Source organism: Castanea sativa, chromosome 11 (assembly GCF_040712315.1).
Source record: "Castanea sativa cultivar Marrone di Chiusa Pesio chromosome 11, ASM4071231v1".
NCBI lineage: Eukaryota > Viridiplantae > Streptophyta > Magnoliopsida > Fagales > Fagaceae > Castanea > Castanea sativa.
Genome location: NC_134023.1, coordinates 17405869 through 17417575, shown reverse-complemented (window position 1 = coordinate 17417575; position 11707 = coordinate 17405869). Strand labels below are relative to the sequence as shown.

At 39.1% G+C, this 11707-nt stretch overlaps 1 protein-coding gene across 1 annotated transcript; it reads right to left on the bottom strand.

The window, feature by feature from the left end:
- Positions 1 to 8793: 8793 nt before the first annotated feature.
- LOC142617174 (putative glutathione S-transferase parC) lies at positions 8794 to 10376 on the bottom strand. Its single transcript, XM_075789905.1, has 2 exons — positions 9950 to 10376; positions 8794 to 9410 (listed from the first exon to the last, which is right to left on the bottom strand). The coding sequence occupies exons 1-2, from the start codon at positions 10262 to 10264 to the stop codon at positions 9066 to 9068; spliced, it is 660 nt and encodes a 219-aa protein (XP_075646020.1). The 5' UTR covers positions 10265 to 10376; the 3' UTR covers positions 8794 to 9065.
- Between the last annotated feature and the right edge of the window lie 1331 nt (positions 10377 to 11707).

Genomic DNA, 11707 nt, shown 5'->3' with positions numbered 1-11707 from the left:
CAGATTGGTATATTGCTTAGCGGTCTCATCCAATCTGTGGTTGATGAGTAGGTTAATTCGTGAAGGATCGTGAACAAGTTTCCTCAGCTGAAGCAGCTCTCAATTGGCAGGCAGAAAATGCTATAGCACAGAACCAAGTCCTTTCGAAGATTCTTGACAATCAACAAAAGTTGACTGAAGCAGTAAGTCATACCTTCTCATCCTCAAATTCTCTCATTGAAGATTTGAAGAAGAAAATACAGTCAGTTGAACAAGAATTAGAAACAATTGCCTCCACAGTAAAAGATTTGTCTGTCTCCTTTCCACTCATTGGGCAAAAAGAAAAAGAAAAAAAACAGTTGTTGATGCAACTCCAGTCTTTCGAAAACTCACAAAAGGCAGCTACCCAAGCTCTTCCAATGCAAGTCTACATGCCATACCAACCTCGTCAATCACTGTATAAAGATCTGTCCATACCAGTACCCTCACCATTTTCCCTAGTTTCCCCATACCAAAACCTCCAACCACTAAACATGACACATCCAGCTCAAAATCCTTTCAAACCATGTGAAATTTTTTCCAGCACAATAAACCCAACACCACCACCTCAACCAGAATCTCAACCCAGACCAGAACCTCAAGCCAAACCACAAAAGGAACCTCCTCCCATCAAAAAAGACAAAGAACCCTTATACCAACCACCAGATCCAACTATTGGTGCTTCCTCTAGACCCCCAGATATGAACATGTTGGCCATAAATTCTGATCCTCCAAACCCGATATCATCATTTCTCAGAACTTTAACTCTTCAAGAACCAACAGAACCCTTTGTTCTTCCAGTCATTGATGACACAGATTTAGGCTTATCTGGCCTTGATCTAGATGAAGTCTTCATGACAGAGCCAAAAGTAGAAGAAGAAGATGATGTCCTTCGCCCTAAACAACCTCCACCTCCACCACCAATATTTCCTACACCACCTGTCATCCCTGATTACCATACAAGATTAACCTACTCATCAACTACAGATTCAAAGCACTTGTTCACCCTTGATAACAGTCCTCCTTCAAAAGGGCATAATGAGATTTTCAACATGTATTCATGGTGTACAGCAGAACTTCAAGCCCCAAAACAATACGGTTGCAGATTATTGCCAAATTTGTAGCAAGACTCAAGGCGTACCGAGACAATGGTGGATTAACCTTGGAGAATACAGGCAAAGACAAGCAACCCAGAGTAACACACTCGAGGATTTTTTCACAATCCTCCATAATGAATTTCTTGGTTCATTAGCCCATTACACTGAAGTAGCCAGAGATGAATTCTTACTGATGAAATACTGTTCTTTTGAAAGAAAAGATTTGGAAAAATATTTTGACAGAATGTCAAGCAGATACTATGCCTTTAATGGCATGGATGATGTGAATTCCAAGCACACTTTCTTGAACTCATTTCCAGAACCACTTGGTGATGAAACTCTTCGTATGATGAATCTTCAAAAAATCACCTTGCAGCAAGCCTCTCTTGGAGAAATCTATCAGCATGTCCTCATTGCTTTGGAAAAACTTTGCAATCAAAGAAAATTTCTTTCAGAGATTGACAAGATCCATAGCAAGCTTAAAGACAATTGTAAAAGGAAAGATTTGCAGATCAAGTGTTATGACAAAACCTGTTCTTGTCCAACAAAGAGAAGAGATCATTACAAGAAGTAGTCTTGGAAGAAGAAATATTCTCATCCAAAGAAGAAATTTTTCAAAAAAAAGAAATGGAAGTTTCTCAGAAGAAAACAGTTCAAAGGTAAAACTTCAAAAGTTTCTTTTGTATGTAGAAAGCCCGGTCATTTTGCAAAAAATTGTCCAAAGAAAGCAAAAGCAGCAAAGCTTTTAGAGCAAGCCCAGATTCATGCAGATGATACCCCATTTTCAGATGTTGAATCACTTTTTTCCCTTGATGATGATTATTCTCCCCAAGCCTTGGTAGTCATGGCTTATTCAACCTCAGAAGATGAATCAGATTCAAGCATTACAGATGATTCAGACCCAGAAATCCAAACCATATACACATCTCAGCCTCTTATAGCCCCAATAATTGGCCCTACACCAATAGCCCATGTCCACATCCTCCTTGATACATATTCCAGACCCATCCCAGTAATAGCTTTGTTTGATACAGGAGCAACAGCAACAATCCTTCATCCTAAGATTTTACCAGAAGATTTTTGGTTACCCCATCATCAGATGTTCAGAGCAGCCAATGGAGAAACATTCTTGATCACCCAGAAAAGCAAACGCATTCACATTAGAATATTCCCAACCCTTACCATTAAACACCAAGTCCTTGGATCCCCCCTCACAGGCAGAGACCTCCTCATTGGATTTGACCTCCTTCACTAGATACCCAGCCTCAGATGGTCCTCAAAAGGCCTCTTACATAAACAGCACCTTCTCACATGGACCCAGGTACCACATTTGTTCTCAGTAAACCCTTTTGACTCCTTGAAAGCCCAGATTATCAATGAATGTTGTGCAGCCACCCACTCAGAATTTCTCCTCAAAAACCCAAACACTCTGTGGAAAAACCCAGCCTTTTTCATAACCCTCCCCTTCAAAAAGAATGAAGATGTTAACCCTACAAAAGCTAGACATAGAGGTATGAACCCAGAACACTTGTCCCTAGCTAAGCAGGAGTTAGCTACCCTTCTTTCAGAAAACCTCATTGAACCCACAACTTCTCCATGGGCATGTGAAGCCTTCTATGTTAACAAGAATGCAGAACAAGTTCAAGGAAAGCTAAGATTGGTAATCAATTACCAAGATATTAATCATTTCCTTGCTGATGACAAGTTTCCACTGCCAAACAAAAGTTTCCTTGTTGAATCTGTTTGGTGCTGGTGAGTGTATCTGGAAATTCACTGAGAGAGACCGCTATGTGAGGCTGCAGAGTGTACTTTCCATCTGAAATGTTTACTCCCAAGAAATCAATAGAGGATACTCCTATGACCATCTTTTTTTCTGAATGCATTATCCCTTGAGGTTTTACTAAATTGTAAAATTCAGTAAGCAATTTTTCGTGAGATTCTGCATCTTTTGAGAATAGGAGGATATTATCTACATAGATTAATGCATTTGACAACAGTGGTTGAAACAGAGTTATCATTGCTTTCTGGAACTGGGATGAAGCATTTTTGAGGCCGAAAGGCATTACCGTCCATTGATAATGGTGGTCTGGGATGCAAAATGCTGTCTTGTATCTTTCTTCTGGATGGATTCCTAATTGCCAAAATCCTGCTTTGAGATCAAACTTTGAAAATACTTTGGCATTGGAAAGATGCTGGAAAAGAGCACTTTTGTTTGGCAGTGGAAACTTGTCATCAGCAAGGAAATGATTAAGATCTTGGTAATTGATTACCAATCTGAGCTTTCCTCGAACTTGTTCTGCATGCTTGTTAACATAGAAGGCTTCACATGCCCATAGAGAAGTTGTGGGTTCAATGAGGTTTTCTGAAAGAAGGGTAGCTAACTCCTGCTTAGCTAGGGACAAGTGTTCTGGGATCATACCTCTATGTCTAGCTTTTGTAGGGTTAACATCTTCATTCTTTTTGAAGGGGAGGGTTATGAAAAAGGCTGGGTTTTTCCATAGAGGGTTTGGGTTTTTGAGGAGAAATTCTGAGTGGGTGGCTGCACAACATTCATTGATAATCTGGGCTTTCAAGGAGTCAAAAGGGTTTACTGAGAACAAATGTGGTACCTGGGTCCATGTGAGAAGGTGCTGTTTATGCAAGAGGCCTTTTGAGGACCATCTGAGGCTGGGTATCTAGTGAAGGAGGTCAAATCCTATGAGGAGGTCTCTGCCTGTGAGGAAGGATCCAAGGACTTGGTGTTTAATGGTAAGGGTTGGGAATATTCTAATGTGAATGGGTTTGCTTTTCTGGGTGATCAAGAATGTTTCTCCATTGCTTTTCTGAACATACGATGATGGGGTAACCAAAAATCTTGGTAAAATCTTAGGATGAAGGATTGTTCTCCTTTGCTCCTGTATCAAACAAAGCTATTACTGGGATGGGTCTGGAATATGTATCAAGGAGGATGTGGACTTGGGCTATTGGTGTAGGGCCAATTATTGGGGCTATAAGAGGCTGAGATGTGTATATGGTTTGGATTTCTGGGTCTGAATCATCTGTAATGCTTGAATCTGATTCATCTTCTGAGGTTGAATAAGCTATGACTACCAAGGCTTGGGGAGAATAATCATCATCAAGGGAAAAGAGTGATTCAACATCTGAAAATGGGGTATCATCTGCATGAATCTGGGCTTGCTCTAAAAGCTTTGCTGCTTTTGCTTTCTTTGGACAATTTTTTGCAAAATGACCAGGCTTTCTACATACAAAAGAAACTTTTGAAGTTTTGCCTTTGAACTGTTTTCTTCTGAGAAACTTTCATTTCTTTTTTCTGAAAAATTTCTTCTTTGGATGAGAATATTTCTTCTTCCAAGAGTATTTCTTGTAATGATCTCTTCTCTTTGTTGGACAAGAACAGGTTTTGTCATAACACTTGATCTGCAAATCTTTCCTTTTGCAATTGTCTTTAAGCTTGTTATGGATCTTGTCAATCTCTAAAAGAAACTTTCTTTGATTGCAAAGTTTTTCCAAAGCAATGAGGACATGCTGATAGATTTCTCTAAGAGAGGCTTGGTGCAAGGTGATTTTTTGAAGATTCATCATACGAAGAGTTTCATCACCAAGTGGTTTTGGAAATGAGTTCAAGAAAGTGTGCTTGGAATTCACATCATCCATGCCATTAAAGGCATAGTATCTGCTTGACATTCTGTCAAAATGTTTTTACAAATCTTTTCTTTCAAAAGAACAGCATTTCATCAGTAAGAATTCATCTTTGGCTACTTCATTGTAATGGGCTAATGAACCAAGAAATTCATTATGGAGGATCGTGAAAAAATCCTCGAGTGTGTTACTCTAGGCTGCTTGTCTTTGCCTGTATTCTCCAAGGTTAATCCACCATTGTCTCAGTCTGGCTGTGAGTCTTGCTACAAATTTGGCAATAATCTGGGCAATTGTATTGTTTGGGGCTTGAAGTTCTGCTGTACACCATGAATACATGTTGAAAATCTCATCATGCCATTTTGAAGGAGGACTGTTATCAAGGGTGAACAAGTGCTTTGAATCTGTGGTTGATGAGTAGGTTAATCTTGTATGGTGATCAGGGATGACAGGTGGTGTAGGAAATATTGGTGGTGGAGGTGGAGGTTGTTTAGGGCGAAGGACATCATCTTCTTCTTCTACTTTTGGCTCTGTCATGAAGACTTCATCTAGACCAAGATCAGACAAGTCTAGATCTGTGGAATCAATAACTGGAAGAACAAAGGGTTCTGTTGGTTCTTGAAGAGTTAAAGTTCTGAGAAATGATGATATCGGGTTTGGAGGATCTGAATTTATGGCTAACATGTTCATATCTGGGGGTTTGGAGGAAGCACCAATAGTTGAATCTGGTGGTTGGTATAAGGGTTCTTTGTCTTTTTTGATGGGAGGAGGTTCCTTTTGTGGTTTGGCTTGAGGTTCTGGTCTGGGTTGAGATTCTGGTTGAGGTGGTGGTGTTGGGTTTATTGTGCTGGAAAAAATTCCACATGGTTTGAAAGGATTTTGAGCTGGATGTGTCATGTTTAGTGGTTGGAGGTTTTGGTATGGGGAAACTAGGGAAAATGGTGAGGGTACTGGTATGGACAGATCTTTATACAGTGATTGACGAGGTTGGTATGGCATGTAGACTTGCATTGGAAGAGCTTGGGTAGCTGCCTTTTGTGAGTTTTCGTAAGTCTGGAGTTGCATCAACAACTGTTTTTTTTTTCTTTTTCTTTTTGCCCGATGTGGAAAGGAGACAGACAAATCTTTTCTGTGGAGGCAATTGTTTCTAATTCTTGTTCAGCGATGTATTTTCTTCTTCAAATCTTCAATGAGAGAATTTGAGGATGAGAAGGTATGACTTCTTGCTTCATTCAACTTTTGTTGATTGTCAAGAATCTTCGAAAGGACTTGGTTCTCGTGCTACGGCATTTTCCCCAATTGAGAACCTTCAGGTGAAGGAAACTTGTTTTTTACTTCCATCTGGATTGGTTCCAACAGGGTTTTTTATCTTCCAAACATGTTTTACATTGACTTGTGGGTGGTCAAAGCTTTCTAAAGGAGGAAAGTTTTGTGAGTATGAGGGTGATGCATGGTCAAACATGTAACAGGGTAAAGGCTTTTGTGTGTGGGTTTAACTGGGAGGCTTGGGTTGACATTTTTGTATTTGGGGAAGGACTTTCTGGTAATATGGGATCAAAGGTGGTTTACGGTTTTGTTGATTTTGGTCATGACTTTCTTTGCATGGGGAAAAGGATGGAGGTTTTTGTTTTGGATGCAGGATAAAGGACATAGTAGTCAAAGCTGTCCCGAAAGGTTCTCCAAGGAGGTCAACTTCTGGGTCACCTGCTTCATATCTTTCTTTAAGAAGCTGCTGTGAAGACTTTTTCTTTCTTCTTTTCTGATCTTCTTCAAATACTTCTTCTTCTCTGCATTCCTCACAATCACAAACATCCCACCATATGTGTCCAATGGATGATTTTCCTTCATAGACAGGTTTTCCATCTTCTCTAAAGGCTTTGATCTGAAGACCATCAAGACCTTCATATGACACTGGTTGGATCATAGCTGTAGGAAAGACTGTGACTTCTTCTTTTTCTGGTGTGGTAGTCATAAACCTAACTTCAACGTCACCGTTCTGGTTTCTGATGAAGAAAGGAGTGTTGGACTGGATTGGCTGAGATGCCTGATGAAGAGTCTCATATTTTGTAATCCATGACTCTGGAAAGAGCTTTTTCATCTGATCTTTGTTCAACTGTCTTGGAACAAATGTGCACATAGGTGTCATGCCTGGATCAACTTGAATCAAAAGAGCATCATTGGACTGGGCTATCTCTGGTATAGCTATGTCAAAAGCATGGTTTTGGAGTCTGTAGGCAAGCTGATAGTGAAGTGTGGCTGCAAAAGTATCATGCACTTGAGAAGCTCCTGTAATCTAGACTTGGACTTTAAGAGCATCACAAAGGTGAGGGTCTTTGAGAGACATGTTGAAATTGGGAAAAAGGGTGACAAAGACTGTTCCCGCATTGAGTGTGGTTTGGACAGTTCCTATAACTACATTGTGGTATTCCAAAAATCTAGAATCAAGAAGAGCAATTCTAGAAGCTATAGGGAGTCCTTTTCTACCATGAAAAGTGAGTGCGAGTCTTACTGCACTAAAATGGAGGTGAGTATAACCTTGTCTTTGCCATGGGATGACAAATTCTCTAGGAAGGGCAAGAGTGATGAAGTTTTCTTTCTCACTGGCTGGAATATTAAACTGGTCAAATTTTGAAGCTTGAACATATTCTTTGACATTAGAGGGTTGAGACGGACCTAATAATTTTTTTATGGATTTTTTGAAGGTTTTTTGAGGTTTATCAAACACAGTATAGGGATTTACAATAGGGAAATTTGTAATAGGTATTTTACTATCTTCAGGGACATGGGATATTTCATATAAATAGTCTAATCTATTTGCAGTAGATTTTCTAAGGGAAAGATCACAAGAAGTGGTAATGGTATCTGAGACTGCTGTGGGTGTGACTGCTGAAGATGATGAACTAGCCATGATAGTTTCTAAAATGAAGAACAATTTTCCTAAGATCTTGACAGGACTAAAACGCCACTCCTAGGCTGGTCAAATTGGTTTTCACAATGGTCCTTCCAAGTCAAACACATCAAAGGTACAGATAACCTTATCACTGATTACCTTTCCAGAAAACCTCCAGTCCTCCATACCACCATAATCCCTCCACCCTTATGCGTATATCCAATAACAGATCCATCCTCATCCTCAAGTCCTTCTTCATCCTCTGATGATATCATGAACATGATAGAAACCCTTCCCCCAGACATAAAAGACCAAATAAAAACCCTGACCCTTCAAGCCAGATCCAAAAGAATCATTCGAGTCCTCCATGATTACCTTAAACAACACCAAAGCCATTTCCTTGCCATTTTTCCAGATATTGAACAACCATGGAAAACCCCATTTGCATTTTGGATAACACATTGGAATGTGGCACATTACCTTTACATGTGGTACTTACTCAATGAGTACTACTTGTGCATTCATTTTGAGCCACGATTCTACTCATACACTTTTCCTCATGAAAATCATTATTTTAACAAATTCTGGCATGAAATTTTGAAAAATGATGCTCATGATGGTCAATAGTTCAAGTATCACAAAACAGATCACCCTCAGTTTGGTCACAAGATCAATTCAGCATGTCTAGTAGCTAAGCTGAACTCCAAAAATAATATTCAGACAGAAGGAATTGTCCACCCTCCAGATGTCCATTGGATAACAAATGCCGACGGTACTATTCACAGACACACAGATGTATCATGGATATCCTGTCACTATTCACTCTCAATGGCAGAATCTCTCAACCAGGGAATCTTTCCAGAAATTGTACCAGCCAGGTCCTTCTCAGCTGAGCTTCTCATCCAATCTGAGCAAGTTAATCTTGATGAGAGCTGCTTCAGCTAAGCAATATGATATCGGGTTGATGAGTAGGTTAATTTCTCAGCTGAGCTGCTTCAGCTGAAGTATCATGAATGAAGTAGCCAATTGAAATGGCAGAACCGATCAATTGTATTGAACCACAAGGCTCTTTCTTTTTTTTTTTTTGGATAGGAGAGTTACATCACTCATGAAATTTTTTTTGTTATCAAAATGTCTACTGCGCGTTGAGCAGGTTCAAAACTAGCCATCTAAAATATAACAGACACAACAAAGTGCCTTTCTTATTACAATACCATACATGCCCTTCAGATTCAAAGCTTTGCAGACACACCGATGTTTCTTACAAGTTCCACGGAGCCAGATGAAACACAACCATCTTTTTTTTTTTTTAGGCAAAACAAACTCAAACTTAAAACATCATAAAATGTAATCAACAAGATTTCACAACCATCCAAAACCATTAAGAAATGCTAGTACTTCCAGATTTGGGCTAAAACATTGCTCTACTCCAAGCCAAACCTTTTCCTCATTTGTCCAACAAATTCATAAACCTTCTTCTGGTCAGGAAGAGTCTTGGCCACAGTCTCTTTCTGTAAGCACCTCTTAGCCCACGCAACAATCTTGGGGCACTCTGCCTCTAAGTTGAATTCTCCCAAGGTCTCAATTGCATAGAACCAACTGTAGAAGGGGATAAGAGACAGGTCCACAAACCCAAATGTTTCACCCCCATAGTAAGGCTTGTCACCAAGCTCTCCCTCCAATATCTTGAAGATTTCAATGAATTCCTTCTTGCCTGCCTTTTTTTCTTCTCCATTTGTGGCCCATACCTTCCTTGAAACTTCATAAACCTACATATTCCACACATTTTACTACCACTTCCCACATATTATATAACATGCATGAACAATGACAGTAGTGAAACCTTAGCAAAGGTGGAAGGCCCATATAAGATGCTCTTGGTTGCAGGACATTAATCTTACTCAAATATATTAAATCAGTGGTAAATCAACTTACATTATTGACTGTGGGATAGAAATAACAAGGCTCAGTATATTGGACTTAAAATCTTTTTTTTTTTTTTTAATCACAACACTTTTTATGATCTGCTAGAACTCGCAAACTTAAAATTATGTTTGGTCAAAAGAAGTACTAGAGTCATCATGTCTAATTGAATCTTACAATTATCATCGCCATGATAAGACCTGAAAAATACTAAACTCTAATAGAATCTAAACATTAAACACATAATAGCGTTTTTTTTTTTTTTCAGAGAAATCTGGTGAATCTAGCTTAATATTAATCCTAAAAAATAAAAAAATAAAAAAATAAAAAAACAGAACAGAACATACAAAAGGAAAGAGAATGGAAAGAAATCGCGGAAAGGTACCTTCTTATCAACAAAATCAGCCCAGAACCTGGAATGAGCTCTCTGGTAAGGATCAGTGGGCAGCAATGGACACTTGTCCTTCCAGACCTCATCTATGTACTGAACAATGATGAGGGACTCACACACCGGTTTCCCGTTGTGGATGAAAACTGGGATCTTCTTGTGAATGGGGCTCATCTCTAAAAGTAGAGGACTCTTGTTCCTTAAGTCCTCTTCCTTGTACTCATACTTGATACCCTTCTCAGCCAGAGCAATCCTCACCCTCATCCCAAACATACTGGGCCAGAAATCTAGCAGAACCACCTCGTCCGCCATTGTCACTGAACTGAAGATATTGAAGCAAAATAGAAAAGGCAGGGAAAAGAAAGGAGAGATGAAGAAGTGAGAAATGGTTTGCAAAAAACACTTTGAAGATAGCGTGGATTTATAGTCAGAAGCGGCGGTTCGGAATTTCATTAATAAACAAATAAATAATGCTAAAGTATGACTTCGACTAAAAAGTATGGGTTGTGTGAACGGTCAAGTAAAGTGTCCGTTAACGGCACATTTTGGTAATTTTTTTTTGTTACTTTTTTAGTTTTTGATAATTTTTCAATTTTTGATAATTTTTTTTTATATCCTTCAGAAATTTTTTTTTTCTTTTTTTGAGTGAAATAAAAAAAAGGAAATGTTAACAAGTTTATCAATGATAATTTTGATTACCAAATTCATTTTTAGTTTCTGGATCCTTCCACAGTCCGGTCGATGTCATTGCTTTGCTCATATAATTTTTCAATGTAGCATTGCTTACAGGGTGGGTGTTGCGTCCTAGACTCTTTCAGTCTTTTTTTATTTTATTTTATCAACTGCGTATGAATTTTATTGAGAAGGAAACAGAGTAATTACAAAATAGAAAATACTGGCTTGCTCGAAAAAAATATAGCATTGTAGAGAAGGAAAATTTCCGACCTATCACAAGCTGACACATCATACTACCAAGTCCACAAAATACAACCAATTACATAGCGCGACGTACTGCTGCTAGGTTTTGCCATCACTATTCGGATTCCAATAGAAATTTGCCAAGTGTCATTGAAATAAAGGCATGGTCGCATCAGCATGTAGCGATGACACAAGGCAAAGACCTGCACGTGTAAGCGATGGCCGGCCATTTCGCACGTGTAAGCGATGACACAAGCAATCAGCACGTGTAAGCGATGACATAAGCGGACCAATTAGGTGGTGACATGTGTCACCAATCAGACTCCGCCACGTGTCGCTCACCTACCCCTAAACTCCTATAAATAGAAGCCTTCCTAAGACATTTAGGAGGACACACAAACAGAGAAGGAAGAATATATCTTGAGTTCAGAAATCTAGAAGCTCTGCCGGAATCAAACTCCAAAGCCTTCAAGAATTTCAAGAACTTCAACCTCGAATACAGACAACATTCGAAGCAAAATCATCCAAACTACTTGTCCAGATCTCAAAGTTCACTGGAATCAAGCTCAAAAGCCTCCAGAAACCTCAACAAACCATAAATCAACGAAGCTCTACGGAATCAAGCCTTTAAAGCACCGAAGAACTTCCACCACAAACCTTCAAACACAAAGAACACACGAAGAACACGAAGAACAAAGAATTTCTAACAAGCTCATAGCCAGAGATTCATTGTAATTCCGTTTCAAAGATCTTCGATCCATTCCTCAGCCAAATTGAAGAATATCTTATGTTCAAATCAAAATCACATTACCACAATTCCAATCAATAAATCTCTCA